The sequence below is a fragment of the Lupinus angustifolius genome, chromosome LG01 (genome assembly GCF_001865875.1).
Source record: "Lupinus angustifolius cultivar Tanjil chromosome LG01, LupAngTanjil_v1.0, whole genome shotgun sequence".
Lineage (NCBI taxonomy): Eukaryota > Viridiplantae > Streptophyta > Magnoliopsida > Fabales > Fabaceae > Lupinus > Lupinus angustifolius.
In genome coordinates, this window is record NC_032009.1 from 19,723,012 (window position 1) to 19,741,485 (window position 18,474).

At 34.6% G+C, this 18,474-nt stretch overlaps 3 protein-coding genes across 3 annotated transcripts; 1 reads left to right on the forward strand and 2 right to left on the reverse strand.

Annotated features, from left to right (window-relative positions):
* On the forward strand, nucleotides 1,442–6,604 carry LOC109352003 (serine carboxypeptidase-like 20). The gene is made up of 14 exons (XM_019593765.1): nucleotides 1,442–1,684; nucleotides 2,468–2,613; nucleotides 2,982–3,058; nucleotides 3,232–3,354; nucleotides 3,473–3,575; nucleotides 3,661–3,698; nucleotides 3,771–3,872; nucleotides 4,304–4,384; nucleotides 4,465–4,710; nucleotides 5,066–5,131; nucleotides 5,208–5,329; nucleotides 5,826–5,939; nucleotides 6,161–6,206; nucleotides 6,353–6,604. Exons 1-14 carry the CDS (start codon nucleotides 1,533–1,535, stop codon nucleotides 6,434–6,436), a joined length of 1,500 nt encoding a protein of 499 aa, XP_019449310.1. The 5' UTR covers nucleotides 1,442–1,532; the 3' UTR covers nucleotides 6,437–6,604.
* LOC109351988 (probable linoleate 9S-lipoxygenase 5) lies at nucleotides 7,561–14,676 on the reverse strand. Its single transcript, XM_019593741.1, has 9 exons — nucleotides 14,113–14,676; nucleotides 13,278–13,558; nucleotides 12,568–12,808; nucleotides 11,862–12,203; nucleotides 11,698–11,783; nucleotides 10,714–10,803; nucleotides 9,699–9,997; nucleotides 9,133–9,396; nucleotides 7,561–8,405 (listed from the first exon to the last, which is right to left on the reverse strand). Exons 1-9 carry the CDS (start codon nucleotides 14,315–14,317, stop codon nucleotides 7,625–7,627), a joined length of 2,589 nt encoding a protein of 862 aa, XP_019449286.1. The 5' UTR covers nucleotides 14,318–14,676; the 3' UTR covers nucleotides 7,561–7,624.
* On the reverse strand, nucleotides 15,603–18,289 carry LOC109352013 (protein FAR1-RELATED SEQUENCE 12-like). Its single transcript, XM_019593777.1, has 3 exons — nucleotides 18,222–18,289; nucleotides 17,392–17,846; nucleotides 15,603–15,847 (listed from the first exon to the last, which is right to left on the reverse strand). Coding segments are annotated over exons 1-3 (660 nt in total). The 5' UTR covers nucleotides 18,223–18,289; the 3' UTR covers nucleotides 15,603–15,643.

Below are 18,474 nucleotides of genomic sequence, written 5' to 3' on the forward strand. Positions count from 1 at the left end.
ATATTTCAACTGCAAAACTATAGCCTTCTTTTCATGACATTTACTTAATTTTGTACTTTTTTTTTCCATATTTTAAAGTCTTCAATTTTTTGTCTTCCTTTAAAGAAGTTAATGTTATTGGATATTAAATCAGAAAATGTTCCCAATAAAATTTGATCCCTTAAACTTCTTTCAAATTTGATCAGATGATAACACATATAATTAATAATTATATATAAATATATACAAATGTATAAGTAATAGTCACATTCCAATAACTTTTCTATGTTTTTATTTAATTTTAAATGAACTATCCGATTTACTTCATTGATTCTAACATATATTCTTATGGTCCAAAATGGTTAATACCAAATTTGGTTAAGAGTGAAAAATTGGAATATTTGGAAGTAGATTAGAATGAAAGAGTTATTATGGAGTGAGATATTGATATGATTTGGTGAGATATAAAAAAATAGGAAAGTGAGTAGTACACTCTTATTATTGGAACATTCACTTTCACAACACTCAACCAATCTCCAATTCTATATTACCTCTCATATTTATCCCTTTTTTTAGGACTTTTCTTGTTTTTAAAGTTTAATGTATGAGAAATGATTTTTTTTATTATTTTTAGGACTTTTCTTGTTTTTTAAGTTTAATGTATGAGAAATGAATTTTTTTATTAATTTAAATAATTTCAATCCAGGTGAAAAAAATGATATAATTTCATTAATAAAGAATAACTTAATAAATATGATAAAATTATTTTTGATCATATTTAATATTTATTGTAGGTGAAACTCGAACCCTCAACTTCCTTCACTTCAACCTTTTATCCTTAGTCGTCAAGCTTTATAATTTAATTTAATTTATTTTTAAATTTGTTGTGAATGAGATTCTAACTATCAAATCATCTTATGACTACCAATTAGTGTTGATTATAGTAGTACATACTTGATTCTCCTCAAGTAATGTATCAGGTTCGAGTCTTATAGATGAAAAAATGTACGTTGAAAAAGTTAGCCTCATATATTTATGGATGTTCCCAGCTTCGATAAGATTGTCTAGAGTGAGAGAATAACGGTAGAAAACAAAAAAATCATCTTATGACTAGATATATTAATAAATTTAATATTTTGTAATAATCTACCTAAAAGTAACAAAATGGTGTAATATGAAAAGGATGAAAGACAAATTCAAAAAATATCTAATGATATTATTATTTTTTTAACCGATAAGACTATCCAACTCTAAGTAAAGTTTCAATTCTTACGAGTAATACTTGTTCGGCCAAAAGACACACAAACTGAACTAGATTAGTTGCTAAAGAAGATGAAAGATAAATCCTAAAACGTCACATTTCCCTAAACAGTTACTCTTTATCTTCTCTTTCTCCCATTGATTCTGTTTCTTTCTAACAACCCTTGACTTTAAAGGTACCCTAACTCACACAATTTGCAACTTCCTAACAACAAAAGTAGTTACAATCCTTAAAATCCTATAAATTGCCCTTCACTTTTGTTCCACATACCTAAGTTTTTTTCCTTAACAAAATGTCCAAAACAGTTACAAGTTGTGTTCATTGGTTCTTGTTTCATATTTACTTCAGCTATGTCTTGTTGTTAACTCAATCAGCACCTCAAAATTCCCTTGTAACACAAGTTCCAGGCTTCAATGGTTCTTTACCTTCCAATCACTATGCTGGGTATAATATCTCTATGCCCCTTTAATTTTTGTTGTTGTTGGTATTATTAATGATATTCGGCTAAGTAACTAATCTCTTTCGGGTATCTGACTGTCCTCCCGATAAGTGTTGCTCATAGGATCGAACCTTGACCTTTTGATGATCATGGGATCTAGTGAAGCTTTACACGGCTTGACCAGCGTCTTGTTGTTGGTCCTTTTCTTTTTTATGGTTATAATTTTGTTTGGTAAAATGTAAATAATTGGGTTTGGTGCTCAAACAATCATTTGTGAAGTTATTTTAATAATATTATTTTTGCGAATAAAAAAATGGTTTTGATTTATAGTTACATGATTCACTGATTCGACCCTATGTACAGATGATTTAAGGCTTCTGTGTACCACGTATCGGGTTCGTTAATAAGAAAATCTTATAATAGTAATAATAATATAAAAAGTGACGAACTGATATGAATTATGAAATGTAACTTAGGTTTGGAATGAATGAAGTGGGAAAATGATGTTAGATTCCATTATGTAACACTATGGATTGGATTATTGAAGTTGCTATAAAGTGTAGATTCCAATTTATATGCTAAAGTGTATTATTAATATGAAATTATGGACTAAATTGTGTTGTTGGGTATAATGATTTCAACAATTCATTGTATTCAACAGTTAAGATTGGAACACTTTAAGCAAATTGCATTTTGTTGTATTCTATTTTCATATGACTATTCAATTCTCTCAAAATGGTAGAATTTCATTGTTTCTGATTCTGTGGATCTGTTTTGAGAAATTGAAGGTATGTGACGGTCGATGAAAATCATGGAAGGAACTTGTATTACTATTTTGTTGCATCAGAAGGTAAACCATCTGAGGATCCAGTTGTTCTGTGGCTTAATGGTGGTCCCGGGTGCTCTAGTTTCGATGGCTTCATATACGAGCATGGTAATTATTCACTTTCTCCATTAAATACCATCATATTTGGGAATATGTTAATCTTTGACTAATCTTAATCAAGCCGGAAAGATCCATTGAAGGGAACAAAACTCTGCTATTTATACCATTCCAGATTCGAACATGAGACATTGCTTAAAAATATTTATCAGATATTTTGCATATTTTGTGACAAATATAATGGTTAAGCATCATTAATCCCACTATTGAATCATTTGAGCATATATCTGTTTTTATCTGAAATTCAGAGTTTGATATATGTTTTTAGCCGAAAATCGGAGTTTGAGCATATTGAGCGAATGTCATTTTCATGAGTGATTTAAATTATAATTTATGTGGCTATTGATCATCTATTTCAGGTCCTTTTAATTTTGAAGCCGCAAAGACAAAGGGAGGTCTACCGACACTGCACCTCAATCCACACAGCTGGTCAAAGGTCTGCACATCTTAAACTGCGTTAAATTTAGAACGGGGCATTGTGTCTTTTGAGAAAGGGAATTATGATTTCTTCCCGTAGTGTTGTTTGTAGTTGAGTATCTGTGTAATTCATCAATTATAAACTATGTCTTCTTTTGATCATTCTATATATGGTTCTGTTTTGCGTCATAGGTTTCGAATGTTTTGTATTTGGATTCTCCTGCTGGTGTGGGGTTCTCATACTCAAAGAATGATACCGATTACATAACCGGAGACATAAAGACTGCCTCGGATACACATGCCTTTCTCCTTAAGGTAGTTAAGGAAGCAACAAAGAAGTTTTGAAATAAATTTTTTGAATCATCGAGTCTTCTGTATTGTTTTTCCAATTTCCTTACATATCTACCTTTTTTGTTTGCAACTAACAAACCAGTGGTTTAACCTATATCCCGAGTTCCTTCCCAATCCATTCTTCATTGCCGGAGAGTCATATGCTGGAGTTTATGTGCCTACTCTCGCTTATGAAGTAATGAAAGGTAGTAAGTTATTTCCTTAAAATATTGAATCAATGTGTTACAATGATAAGTGTCAAGTAAGGAGCTATTTCTTGATCTTCTACAGGAATTGATGCTGGTGCAAGGCCCATTCTGAATTTCCAGGTCTTTATTTTTAAGTGATCAAATTACGTTTTCGAGCCTTTTATGGCCGCAATCTGAAGTCTTCGTGTGCAGGGTTACATGGTTGGAAATGGTGTTACAGATGAACAAATTGACGGCAATGCTCTTGTACCATTTGCACATGGGATGGGTCTTATCTCTGATAATCTGTTTGAGGTGAAAACAAACCAAGTGACTCATCATCATTTTATCTTCTTAATAGACCAAAACATTAATTGTTTGTGTTTTTTGCTTTTGAAATATGTAAAATCGTAAATGCTTTCTAGAGTCTGTCATATCTAAACATCTTAAATGTTTTTAAATCAATGCTGTCCCTTTTTCGACAAGTTAATTTTCATTTTCTCTGAGCATAATTTCTTTCTTCGGAGGTTGATTTGTGGAATACTAAATTTGAAGTAACTCATTTTCTCCCTAACTTTATGTTAAAATGAGGTGACCTGTCGATCTAACCATTGCTGTTAGCTGCAATGAAATTTCCTTAACAAAATACGGCAATAAGTTAGAACTTTATCTTTTGTTTGAAATCTAGCTGTGTGTTTGTTACCTTTTAATGTGTTTCATTTAATCATTGGTCCTTGCCGATGCAGGAGGTCAATGTTGAGTGCAAAGGGAATTTCTACAATTCGATAAGTGATAATTGCTCTAGCAAACTTGAAAAAGTTGATCAGGTAATTCAAGTTAAAAATAAATGAACTTTAGATGATGTTGACACTCATTGATGGTAAAAAGTTGATATGTTTCATTGTAGGCCATTGATGGGTTAAACATATATGACATTCTAGAACCATGCTATCATGGCATAGAGGCAGAGGGGTTTACAGCATCCTCCTATATTAGGTTGCCATCTAGCTTCCGGAAACTGGGTGAGACTGAGAAACCTCTTGCCGTGAGGAAAAGAATGTTCGGTCGTGCTTGGCCCCTGAGAGCACCTGTCAGAGATGGATTCGTACCAACTTGGCCACAACTGAGCAATAGCAACAACGTTCCATGCACTGTAGGTTTCTTTAGTACTACCATCTAATATCCACTTCCCGGCCTCCAATTGATTTTAATTGTTTGATTCTTGAATTGTATGTTTATTGTCTACTTGTATACACCTCAGAAGTACTAATTCTTTATTGCTAAAAAATGTAAAAATTCTCGCGGAAAAAAAAAACTGATAGCTAAATTACAAAACGATGAAAACAATCATGAAATTGAAAATGTGGTCGAGTTAGTAAGAGAAACTTAAATGCAAATGAAATACACAGTTGAAAGTGTCTTCTATCTTGTACTTAACCTTGTATGTTTGACATAATGCATATTCATTGGATGTTTAACAAGTAACAAGGTCTAGTATTATCATTCAGGACGATGAAGTCGCAACCTCATGGTTGAACAATGCAGCAGTCAGGAAAGCAATTCACACAGTAGAGGTTCGGCTTCTAGTTAAGTAACCTATAATGTATTTATATATGACCGAACTAAATTGTGATCTTTCTGATGAAACAGGAAAGTGTGGTCAGTAGTTGGGACTTATGTACAGACAGGATTTCATTCAATCATGATGCTGGGAGCATGATCAAGTTCCACAAGAACCTAACTTCCAAAGGATATCGAGCACTTATATACAGGTGAGTTTCCAATATAACAGCATTATTACATTTATTCACGATCTCCCTCGGCTTCTCTTTGAACATTTATTTCTTATCATGCTTCTTAAAGTACTGACTACGTATCAATTCAGAGTTTGCTTATGTATAACCATTAACATGTGCCCGAAAAGCTAGAGAAAACCAGGGAAGGGTTTGTCCCCGAAAAGCTCTCATTTGTTTACAAATTATTGAACTTCCTAATCTCAATTATGAGATTATTACTACATAATGACATTGCTTGTAATTACTTTCTTACTCCAATACGATTTTCCTAATCTCGTTACTCTATAGGTGTTTACTCCTACAATTACCACTAATTTCCCCACAAATTACTAGATAGATATATCTCAAGTTCTTTGCTCAGAAACTTATTGCTTTAGTTGCTGTTTGCCACCTTTGATAATTGCTTCATGTAGTAGACATCTTTTTCTGTGTTAATTGATAAGAAAACTTCAACGTTTCATGATTTCGGCAGCGGTGATCATGACATGTGTGTTCCATTTACGGGGAGTCAAGCATGGACGAGATCAATCGGATACAAGATTGTTGATGAATGGAGGCCTTGGACATCCAACGGTCAAGTTGCTGGGTACTTACCGTTCCATTTCCCTCTTAACCTACTTAATAAATCTTCAAACATTTTACTCAGTTGAATGGAAGGACCTTGTTTAAAATCCTGAACTTGTTCATAATTCCAAAGGCCTTAAGATTGCAGCATGTGACCAAAATATCCACAAGAAATGTTTTTCACTGCCTATAGAAAGGACCAACCTTGTTAGAAATTGATTTCATTGTCTTAATTTGTTGCAGGTTTACACAAGGATATGACAAAAATCTCACTTTTCTGACCATAAAGGTTTGTATATAAAATTCTTTTAGAAAATTGAATTAGTTTGGTTTGGTCTTTATACCGAGTCTAATATCGTGAAAATGTAAAAAACTCTTATACTATCAGTATATACATCTTTTTCTCGTACTAATTGATTGATTATATCGGTACAGGGTGCTGGGCATACTGTTCCTGAATATAAACCAAAGGAGGCATTGGATTTTTATACACGCTTTCTCTCTGGATTGCCAATCTGAGAGGGACAGAGAGTGATTGAAGTAATGCTGATTTGGATTTTCTTGTAATGATCCTGAAATGCATGAGTACAAGATGTTACTTTATCTGTATTCTATATTTACCATCTAATTTATTAACATATTAATGTACTTTCCTTACATTTACAATTTTATTTGCAATGATTATGTAAACTTAAACATGTTTAACGAAAAAGTAATCGAGACAATGATTAAGAAACCGGACTAAACCGACCGATTTGAAGGCATTAATAGGAGATAGTCTAAAGTGCATGAACATTTCCCTTGAATGCATAAAGCAGCCAGTCAGTGATTTAAATTGCGGTTGCAATATTGCGACGCAGTCGCAATACTGTGGTTGTAGTGATTGCTGCAACCGCATCATACTGCAATTGCGGTGTGATTCTGAATCGCACTGATGCGGCCGCATTGGGCCGTAACATAACTACATTGGGCTGCAACGCAACTGCACCGGACTGCAACCGCATTTGGATTGCATCAGGCCGCATCGAATTTAAAAATAGTTTTTTAATCACAAAATAATTTACACCGCAACGGCTGCAATCCGCATCGCAACTACCGCAATCGCAGTAACCATAACCATTATAGCAATCGCTACCACAATCGTAGTAACCGTAACCGTTATAGCAATCGCGACCGCAATCACAATTTACAACACTGCAGCTAGTTTATCATCTACCATACCTATATCTCAGATAGACCCATTGACATGCTTCTTGAAGGAGGGATTTATACCTGAGAACTCAAAGGAGAGGCGATCTCTGTTTTCCAACTCTTGAGTCTGTTCTTAATCAGTAGCTGGTGGTTAAAGGGGTGTTTTGGGATATTACAACTGTTCCAGATCAATAATGTGAAATATAATTTAATTTGAAGGACTCTCTGGCCAAATTTTCAACTCTGTCTCCAGCTAAGTAAGATAAAGAATCAACTGCATTGTTGCAAACATCATAGTGTTTGATTCCTGAGAGTGTCACTTGTTGGGAGGGTTAGTCACACATGTCGAAATGAATTAGTTCCTTACGAGAGATTTGGTTATACCAAAAAAACAAGAGGGTGTTGAATTTGTCAAACCGAGATGCACACAAGATTTGGTTATATACCATTAACTATATATTTAAATTTTGGTGAAAAATATATTGGAAGATGATAGTTTATAGATTTATAATGTAGTTATATTGAGATGCTATTTGGTATTCCTCTTGCCATGGTTTCATGTTTTGACCCAGAACTAGAGGACATCTTCGGATACAAAAGAGTGTATTCAATATTTGCAGGTCCTCGTCGATTCTTAAGCTTGGGATCTCTGTTTCTTTCTAAGATCCTTGTTTGAATATCTTTCAATTCTTCTCTGAACTCTGCAAATATATTCTGAATCAATTCATTATCTATCCACCCCGGTGATGACTTGCAACCCAAGTAAACTTCATCACAGGTGTGCTGAGAGAGGACATTTACCAATGCCACAGCAAGACTCATCTCAAACCTGTCAGGTAACATATTGAGTAAAAACTTATCAGGATCCTTTAGGAACTCACCAAACTCAGTTGTTCCTTCATTCGGAATAAACTTCCGGCATAGCGTGGGACGGTTCGGAGGGTAACCATTGTAATCATATTGGCCATAGTTTAGAGATGCATGCTGAGCAGAAGCAGTCCATATGAGAGTTGTTAATGCTTCTACAAGATTTGTTAGTGTAGTCATTTCATACCACCATGTCTCACTTTGTTTGTCACTATGACCATGAGTTCGAATTTCGGACCACCAACCTTGGAGTTCAACATCAGCCTTGATGGCGGCATCATTGTTGTTGTAGAAGAATGAGCAGAAGCTATTGACCCATTTTTTGATGGCAACCCATATTTCTAGTCCATCAATGGCATAGGGATAGTCCTGCAAGATGAGCTTAATCCCAGTAGGGTTGTTTACATCTGAGTCTTCTATAGCAATGCCCCTGCAAAATCATTTGTTTTCACTTTTTACCACTTTGGTTTGGTTTCATAACATGGTAAAGCAGTGGAAGTGAAAGATGCCATGAAAGTTAGTTTAATACATAGTTCCTAGGAACACGGTACATGACTACGGGTATGAGCACACGGTTCATTTGGATATGTAGTTCGTCATGTTTCTAAATTTGGAAAATTTCCTCCAAAGTGAGAAAGTATGTCATGATTTTATATTGTGGATGTGATTACATCCATTGTGATTGTGTGCATTACAATCACCGTGATGTGGATTGCGTCTATTGTATGTCAAATTTTTTGTGATCGAAAGTTTGTTTTTGAATGTATTGTAGCCTATATGCATTCGCATTACTGTGATCTGGGGCCACACTGCAATTATGAGTTGACTTGGTCGCAACACTCACCCTAACGTTAATATTATGGTTGCATCAGGTAATACGGGTCCACAATTTGAAACTATGACTTGTGTAAAGTGAGTAAGGTATCCATGTGATATAGGGTGAGTACACACTTATTTGCTCACTTTATATACAAGCTCATTCTAGTGAAGCCTACCCTTTTACATTATTATCATTATTACACGACTTTCCTGAAGATGAACTTGGTGTGCGGTACATCACACGCGGAGCAGCAATGCAGCATACGATATTCCAGGTTAATGACCGAACCTAGTAACTATGGTTTAAACATGGTAAATTATGGTAGTTTCTAATGTACCTTTTGAGTAGATCAGCAGGAAGACCTTGTTCATCAAATCTCCACTCTTTATAGAGCTCAGAAGAAATTTGCATAGAGAACTCACCAGGGAATAATGTTCTCTCCAGAATTCCTCCCGAGTTTATAAGGATAAGTCGTGCTAAGGCATTTACGTGCATGGTGTCTTTGAAATGTGGATTCAAGATCCGATGGATCGGATGCATAACACTCAACCGTCTTTTAGTGGCTATGATAAATGGTTCAACAACTGCATGGGTGTGCAACCTGCACAATTTTTCATTGCAGAACACTTAGATGACACAGAATGTTGCAATAGAGTGAGTTCGCATTACTAATCATCCTTCTTTTATTGTTGAAAAGTGCTTGTGTTATGCTATCAACAATAGTGATAGAAATCATTATTCCTCCGGAATCTCGTAAAAATAAACAAATCCTGAAGAATTCTAGTGGTGCATCTTTAATTTAGACAACAGCATAGGGCAAAAAATAGAACTTATGTCAAGTTAAAGTTACGATATTAGCATGCGAACTTTAGTAATTGTGATTGCATGAGTATTTGCACTAACCAATGGCTCATTAGTTGATGATAAACAGCATCATTAGCTAAGACGTGAGCTTTAGCGAGCTGCCAAAGCGCTGCTTCCGTCCCTTGTTTGGCTGGAACAAAAACTTTCGGGACTTCATATCCTAGAGATGAGCCTGGCAAGCTAAGTTCTATCGCCATCGGCTTGAGCATACCATCACTCCTTAAGAATAGTATTGTCCTGGATGCATAGGCACAGATCCCATTTTTGTTCATTCTGTTCAAAAATGGAATGATATAGTCATGGTGGTCCAGCATGAATATTCTTCCCTGTTCCAATGCCTGATAAATTTTGTGAGGAAATGGTAGTAAATAATAAGATATCCCTGTTGCCGGATAGAGTGCACTTCTTGAAGAAAAAGGACTGTAAACTACCAGCACATTAAGGTAAGATACTTAAATATTTTTACTATATTAACTACTATAATTTTGCATTAGGATGTCGTTCAATCTAGATAGCCGACCCTACCTGGTGGGGTTTAGGCTTGGTTGTTGCTGTCTGTGAACTACCATAGTTAATAAATGCATATGGAAAGGCCTATAAAAAAGTGCATATGGAAAGTTCGAGGATAGTTGTTTTCTTGATACTTCAATTTAACGAAAGGTCATAAAGCAACAATGTGAGACTCGTCGCTACCTGTGATTACTAGGTATCAGCACAAACAAGAAGTAGATTGCAGCCACCATTAGATTGCTTAGAAGATAATATGATCATGATAGACCCACATTTTGAATTTGTATTTTAAATTTGTGGTGAGGCTCTTGAATTTGTATTTTAAGTGAATGTAATATTGCTCCTCTGTTTAAACCTTTTTAGCATGTGCTCTGCCATATTTAGAAAGTTCCCTAATATGCTCCTATTTTCCCATTAGTCCTAAACTTAAGTGCATACTTTAATCCAATATGTTCTGCAGCATTTAGATTATTTGACACCTAATAGAAGTAAAAACAATGCTGATTTTCTCAAATGTGAAAGGATCTAGACTATTTTTATTTACCTGAGGAAGTGTCCATCCTTCAAGCTTCGGTTCTATGATTAATGGATTTATTGAACTCTCTACTCCGAATTTGCTTTTAGGTGGGAAGTTCTGAAAAGTAAATTGAAACCAACATTGATTAGGCCAAAAATGTGGTTTTACATGCAATTTTTTGTTTTGGTGAAAGTTTTACACACAATTTTGATTATACAACTATAGAACCAATAGTTCTTAGAGTGGATATGTTGAACTTATTGCTAAGGTGTGCATATATGAAAATATTAGCCCAAATCAACTTTCACAGGCATATGCAGCAGAAATAGAATACCGGAAACAAGACCTTTTTATTGGCAACTTGACATGCATATGCAGCTGAAATAGAATATCACAAACAAAAGCTTCTTATTGCTTTCGGTTTTCAGAAGTCGTGACATTTGCAACACCCAGCTTATAGACAATGGATGCATTTAGTGTAAAAATGTTCGAAGACCTTGATAAATCGTTTATTTATGAAGTAAAAAATGGGGATGGAGATTTGATGCAGGTAAAAGGGAAAGGCACAAACAAATACGCAGTAAAGTCGTATCTATATATGTCTTTTGTGCTTGACCTTGGTTAAAATTTGTTAAGTGTAGGACAAATGCTCGAGATGTGATATTCTTTCGAGTTTAAAAACAACCCTGGCATAACTGTATGATCGGTACGGAGATAAGCTTTTATGTATAGAAATGGAGAAAATAGCTGTGCAGTAGAATGTGGAAAGTATATAAGTAGAGATAGCAAGATTTGACACAAAATATTCCAAATATTATAGTTGAACCTCATGTTTAAGAAGCCAGCAAACAAGAAAAGGAAGTTAAACTTCCAAACACAGGCACGAAGAAACCAGAAATGAAAACTCAAAACAAGAACATAATGTTATCAGTATTGTGCTAATGAAGCATGTGATGAGTTCCTTCTTTTTATGGAAAATCTACTTTCTGAAATATACAAGTGTTGAAGTACCTTCAAGCATTGGATTTTGACAGGGTGAGTTCCTGCAAGCATTTGTCGTCCAAACTCTATATCATCTTTCCAAGTCCATTCATTTTCTATAAAGCAAAAGATACCTTAGAAAAGTAGAAAACAATGTGATAAGTTTTCTTTGTATTACTTGGTTGCTCCTTTACCTGATATGATTTGAGGGATAGGAAATTTCGGAGGGTTTTTCTTCATTGTGCGAGTTATTTCCTTTAAGTGCTCAACTGGTATCATTTTCTTTAAGTTGTCTCTGATCCATCCCTCGACTTTTCGGTTTCGATTGCTAGAGAACATGTCAAGTATCTCTTCAAATGAATCAAAGCTTCTAGAATTTTTCTGAAGTAATGATTCTGCCTTAGGTGGTAAAAAGTGTATCATAGCATGGATACAATTTGATTTGAGCTCCTTCAATTTATTGGGGCCAAATCTCTCATCTGATGGAACATATATGTCAAAATTAAGTGCTTGTGGCCGGCTTTCAGTTGAAGGACCTAAAGTTTTCCATGAAACAATGAATGAAAATCAACTCAAAGGTGATGTATCGAAAAGATCGTACACTATTCCGCAAACATAATGTATTGTGGAAACTTTAATTTCTCCTGAAGATTTTAAACTTCAGATTGCATCATTGATGCATACCATGATAACATTTCAGTTGTGACGGTAGGCACAACCACATAAGGCTGTGATTGTGGACTGCGAACATAAAGTAATGACAACCGCATTTCGAAATGTTATGGATTAAAGTGCAGATATTTTATGGATAGAAGCATGTTAGTAGGCTGCAATTCAATTGGCATAAGCCAATTCAGATTGCTACCTTAAACTGAAACTGAGGACAAGTAAGTTAAATACCTGCTAGACTCGGTTTACGACCTGTTCTTCCTCTGCGAGGATAGGGATATAACTTAGACCCGCCTAGGATAGGTCTAAGATGATCTGGACCTTTATCAGGATCACTAAGGTCATTGTAGCAGTCATAGTCGTAGATTCGATCCCATTCGTTTCTTTCTCCGGTCCCATTACCCCTCAATCTATCAAGCTCTTCTTTTCTTAGTTCCACTAGTGCTCTTGGTGTTTGAATTGGAAGATAGCACTGTCATGACAACATAGACATAGTATTATTGTACTTTCATGTAACATAAACTTGCAAATAAAACAAGAGTTATATTGTTTGTACAACATTTTTTTAAAACAATATCATACTATTGTACTTCAATGTTCTTTATATTTGTTTATCGATGATTCAAGATAACGCATTTTGTCATCGTTTAATCCATGTACTCGACTCCACCTAGTGAGAATAAGGCTTGGTTGTTGTTGTTGTTGTTGTCGGCTCTTTTCACACCACTTATCCAAGCACAAAAAAAGAGGGTTCTAAGTTGTGGTTTTTACAACCTCCGCAACTGCTATTGCAGCCGATTTGGCAATTGCAGTGAACTTAAGGCAACGACAAACACAATCGCGATCTAGAAGGAACCTTGAGGGTGCAATACAATTACAATGTCCACTACAAAGCTTGTCCAAATAAATATTTTTATGAAACATGTAAGAATGAGACTTACTCTATTTGAGAAGAAGAGTCTATCAGATTTGGTCTTCTTGAATGGATATATCCAAGAATTGCAATCATAGTAAATTATCTGATTGTTAGAAGTCTCAATAGATGCAGAGAGAAGGAAGAATTTCTGATAATTGTTTTGAATCAGAAAAGCTCTTGGAATGCCGAAATGTGAGTCAACATGTACTCTAGTTGTATATGTCATGGTTTGTGCATCATGCTGATTTTTATTGCTTCCTCCATGCTTGAAATACGCTTTTTCGCTCAACTTTCCTTTCCCTGTATCTGTTCAATGCAATACAAAGTTGAAACCACACAATTTAAACAGGTTCATTCAATGCTGAATGACCAGAATGCTGTCATCTAAAGAAAAATACTTATACTTGAAATGGAAAAGCTGAGTTTTGTTTTTTCATTGAGACATTATTTGATTAGTATGCATAGTAACATCCTTTGAACCGCGAACCGATTCTTAGGACATTCTCGTCCTAATTTGTAGTGTTCACGAATTACCGTTCCAAGATCAACAAGTGAATAAACCAAAAAAATATGAAATTTTGTCTGGCAGGTGAACTCCATTTTCTATCATCTAGAGAATTTTTCAGTCAGTTCATTCCATTTTGGACTAGTCGATCCCTTTTTCGGGTAGATACATTTTCTATCACATCCTAGTATTTTCTGACAGCCCCAACCTTAAATGTGAGTTACCTTAAAATAAAGTAGATAAATGTGAAGAGTTGCATGTTGTTAGAAAGAGCAAAGAAAGTAGATAAATATGAGTTACCTTAAAATAATGTTCAAATATGTTTACATCATTGAAACAAAAGATGTGTACTTACTAGGATCAACTTCTGTTCCACTATAAATCTGAACAGAAACTAATTTTCCAGGTATCGATTTCCCGTGATTATGTGCTACCAAGAACTTCCCCTTGAGTGTTAATTCTAGGCCGGAATGACATACCGGATTTAAGTTATTGACAACTTTGGTTTTGATAGCAGATGAACATTTTCTGAAACTAGATTGTCTTTCTGGCTGTTCCATTCATGCCACTATCTATGGTTTTCTTTCTTAATGATAACATTTGTAATATCAGTGATTATGATCAAGTTTTGCATGAAAACTTGGCTTCTGTGTACTAACTTTGCATCAGATACTTTACTTGTCTTCAGGGTTTCTTGTACCTGAAGTAACATGCTAAGGAAATATTATTTGTAGAAATTAATGTTTAAGTATGAGGTTGCATACTATGTAGCATATTTAACTCAAGTTCATATGTTACTTATAGTGTGTGATACATTTATGTGCAGTTTTACAATTTGATACATGACATAACTTATCATAAGTTAAACTTGAAGTAATGATGTTTTTTGCTTTTCGATTGTAATGAACTTATTTCTTTTCATCTTCGGTTCCAAACCCGTAGTAATTCGATGCCGAATCAATTGTTCTGAATGTTCTGCATTTGATCCATGTCATTAGTTTTGGATATAAAATATTGATGTGATTATCGAATGTCATGTTAGTAGTGCAATGTGTCTTGTTATATCATCCATTTAACTTTGTGTTTTGATTTCAGTTCCTATAAATTAAGTAGTTTTGATTTTAATCCCTGTTAACTAATCTCTGCATCAATTTGAAGGATCTTGGTCTAATATATAAAATTTCTAAGGAATTGCAAGTTATTAATATTATACCAATCATCAAATCGGATTAAGTACACATATAATAATAGTGAATAAATAAATAGAACATGTTTATAAATATTATTTTTACGATATATAATTCAATTATTACAATGATATAGTGATGAAACATGTTTTATACAATTATAAGGTTTAAATCCTTGGTGTGTTGTTTTGGAAAATATAAAAAAAATTAATACAAAAACCAGTTTTGACCAAGAGATTAAGGATTCAATTCTCCAAGGCGACACTTGTTGAGAGGGACAGTTACACACCACGAAACAGTTCAGTTCCTTACACAAAAAAGTGAGTTGATACCCTTGATAGTACCGGAAAAAAACTCACTCCTAATCAACTTATGATATTTCATTTGTATCAGCACAAAGAATCAAGAATAAAACAGGAAGTTCTGTCAGCATAAATTAGCTTATAAAAAGATCACTTCTTGATCTTCCTTGTATTGTGCGAGCACCCCTCGTGCTCTGTTTTAATACAATTTTTTTATCGGGAAAAAAACGCATTTCTGTAGTGCAAACTCTACTAGGATTGGTCAGGAGAATTTTGGTTAAACATCCCCAAGCTATATTCTGTATTGCTTAAAAATCTTTGCAGTTCACAGAAGTTAATATCAATTATCAAAACAATAGAGCAGAATAATTTACTTTCAAATAAACCTGAGTGAAAGTTAGTGAGTGTCCAAAGGTTTTTGCACTTCATTCTCAAGTTGTTTTACATTGTTAACAATAAGTTCAACTTTTCCTGAGAAGAATTCTGTTTGGTCATCAACAGTTTCCAGGAGGGAAAGTAAAAGTCTGCGATATTGTTGACATTGTTGATCTCGACGCTCAAGTTCCTTTTCGAGTTGATGAATCTTCCTGTCCTTGGATTCCTGGAAGTAAAGTGAAACAAGTTTTTGTTAAGAATTACAAACGATACAACGATTAACTTATTGTCCCGGAGATCTAAGTCTCCTACTACGCGCAATACAGAGAATATCTGCCTGGAAAACTACCGAATAGTCGAATACACACCTAATAATTGTCTAACATGCCACAATATATAAAAAGTGAAGACATAATTGCTCTTAGATAACTGCTCCTGAAATACATAACTTCTCTTGCATAATTGCTCTTAACCGATCTGTCCTTACTCCCGACTGAACATCTCATGTCTCTTTCTGGAATAAACCTTCAAGATAGGAGGTTTCTATCATAATCATGGCAAGAGTGTCACAAAGAGTGGATTTGTTGGAAGAAAGAGTCGAAGATATGGAATTACTTTAGATGAAAGATTGACTAAAATGGAGATGAATCTTTTGAAGGTTAACCTAAAGGAGGGCATTCTGTCCTAAACCAAGAAGGTCATGGGAAAGAGGAGTGAAGAAGAGGACGGTTCCGACAAAAGGGAGAAAGGTGTCACTGAGAATGAAAGAAATTTTGTTGACAATGGATCAATGAATACCGCATAGCAGTAAATAAGGTGGAACTGGCAGCCTTTTGTAGCGAAGATCGATTTAGAGGGACTACAAGGGCTGAGAGATACTTTGGAGGAGACCAAGTCGGCCAAACTGAGCATGGAAGGATCTACTACCATACATTAGTTTAACTTGTTGAGGGAACCAAGACCCGTGGTCCATGATGCAGACAAGCCATCCATTTGGTAAGTGTGTTCTAGTCGTAGGAAATAAGTTTTCAATGGCAGTGGCGAGTATAATAAGTTCTCGAGCCACCTATCAATTAATTTAGTTGCAATTATTACTTAATATTAGCAGTCCCAGTTATGTGGTAATTATGTGTTGAGAATATATGGATAGTATTAGTAGGGTGTATAGTTAGGTATGTCGATTGTTATTTATGAGTTTGGAAACAGATAGTAGTTCTTTAGGCGACATACGTCTCTGGGACAGCATACGATTTTCTGTACTGTGTGTAATCGTAATATTATCAGTCTAATGTTTGAAGATATATCCGAATCAAGAAAAAACTACGTTTCCATAACTAAAAACTAAATCATAGGCAAGTAATGAAGAAACACACGCAAGCTGCAACTCGTAGGGTAATAATCACCAAGGCTGTGCCTAAAAGATGGACATAAAGAACTAGAAGTTAATAATGATTTCGGCTTCCTTGAAAGACAAACAAATCTGTGATCCTTAAACATTAAACAGAACATATGATACACATTTAATGACAAACTAAAAGAGACAAATTCATGCAATATGAATGTCTAATAGTAACAAAGTCTAATAGCATTAATCAACTAGATTAATAAATATTCAAGACTAATGATTATCACTTCATAAGGTAAAGGTATAGCATAAGGAATAACTACTTTAAGTGACATTTCTAGCCATGATTTTCTATACATGAAGTAAAATACGAAACTCGGAGAATTAGTTATTCAGCGACCGGAATCAAAGAAGATAAAGCTCACCAATAATTTATAGGAAGGAGATGCACCACCAGAACCATATAGTGGATGATTATGTTCTTTTACAAATTTAGTAACAACCCATTTCCCACATTTATTCTCTTTAACCCACAACATTGCCTCACACCCTTCTCTTATGCTAACCCTCGGTTTCTTAACAGGTTGGGTTCCATTTTTGCCTCTCATATTAAAACCTTGCTTGTTACACGAAAGGCGACGAGAAATGATTCGGTTGTCAACATCCGAACGATGACAGCGATCAAGGCGCATACTGAACCCTTCGCGTCTCGCATATTCGCCATAAAAGTACTTGGCATCATCTTCAGACTCAAATTCCATGCCTGCATATGGTTCCCTAGGTGAATTTTCTTCAGATACTACTATTGCTGATATTTTCTCAGCAGAACTTTCATCAACATTTTCTGCATCAATAGTTTCTGCTCCAGATTCCAAATCCACTAATCAAACAACATTAAACAAAACATTATTCAATGAAAAAAAATCTATCTTTTCATAGAACCCATGTTTTTTTTGTTAAGAACAGTACATTTCAAACTAAATTGAACCTATTTTGTATAAGAAACAATAAAGGGGTTGGTTATTGAACAATGCAAAATCTGATAATCACAACAAACCCTAACAAAATAAATAATGGGTTTGAGGAATCACGCAATTACAAAATATCCTCTAAATAATTGATCTTAGTGGGTAGTGAATAATATCAAAAAAATTAATTTTTTTTAAAAAGGACTGAATTTTCAGCGAAAAGGTGAAAAAACAAAAACAATGGGATTGAAAGGAAGTAGATATAATCGAGAAATGAGGAAACATACTTGTGAGTCTGAGAGAGAGAGAAAAGAATAAATGAGGTAAATAAGTTTAGGTAAAGTCTAAAATTTGTGTACGGTGTATCATCTACTATTGATTTGTATTATTTTGTTTAAGAAAGTCGTCAATAATAATTAATAAATCAATAGTGGATGATTTGTTAACAGTGTAAAAACACTTACACTACTGAATTCATAGTTCAAACCCACCATCTATTGAACTAGAGTCCAAAATTCAAACATTGCATCATGCATCTAA

What these genes read in the sequence shown, in the direction of transcription:
- LOC109352003 (XM_019593765.1), top strand. Translation starts at nt 1,533, where the DNA reads ATGTCCAAAACAGTTACAAGTTGTGTTCATTGGTTCTTGTTTCATATT. An exon ending in CCTTCCAATCACTATGCTGG is followed by an intron (nt 1,685 to 2,467) that starts GTATAATATCTC and finishes GAGAAATTGAAG; the next exon opens with GTATGTGACGGTCGATGAAA. An exon ending in TCACTTTTCTGACCATAAAG is followed by an intron (nt 6,207 to 6,352) that starts GTTTGTATATAA and finishes ATATCGGTACAG; the next exon opens with GGTGCTGGGCATACTGTTCC.
- LOC109351988 (XM_019593741.1), bottom strand. Translation starts at nt 14,317, where the DNA reads ATGGAACAGCCAGAAAGACAATCTAGTTTCAGAAAATGTTCATCTGCT. An exon ending in TCGTAAACCGAGTCTAGCAG is followed by an intron (nt 12,204 to 12,567) that starts GTATTTAACTTA and finishes GGAAAACTTTAG; the next exon opens with GTCCTTCAACTGAAAGCCGG. An exon ending in TATCCCTCAAATCATATCAG is followed by an intron (nt 11,784 to 11,861) that starts GTAAAGGAGCAA and finishes TTTGCTTTATAG; the next exon opens with AAAATGAATGGACTTGGAAA.
- LOC109352013 (XM_019593777.1), bottom strand. An exon ending in CTCCTTCCTATAAATTATTG is followed by an intron (nt 15,848 to 17,391) that starts GTGAGCTTTATC and finishes CTTTACTTCCAG; the next exon opens with GAATCCAAGGACAGGAAGAT.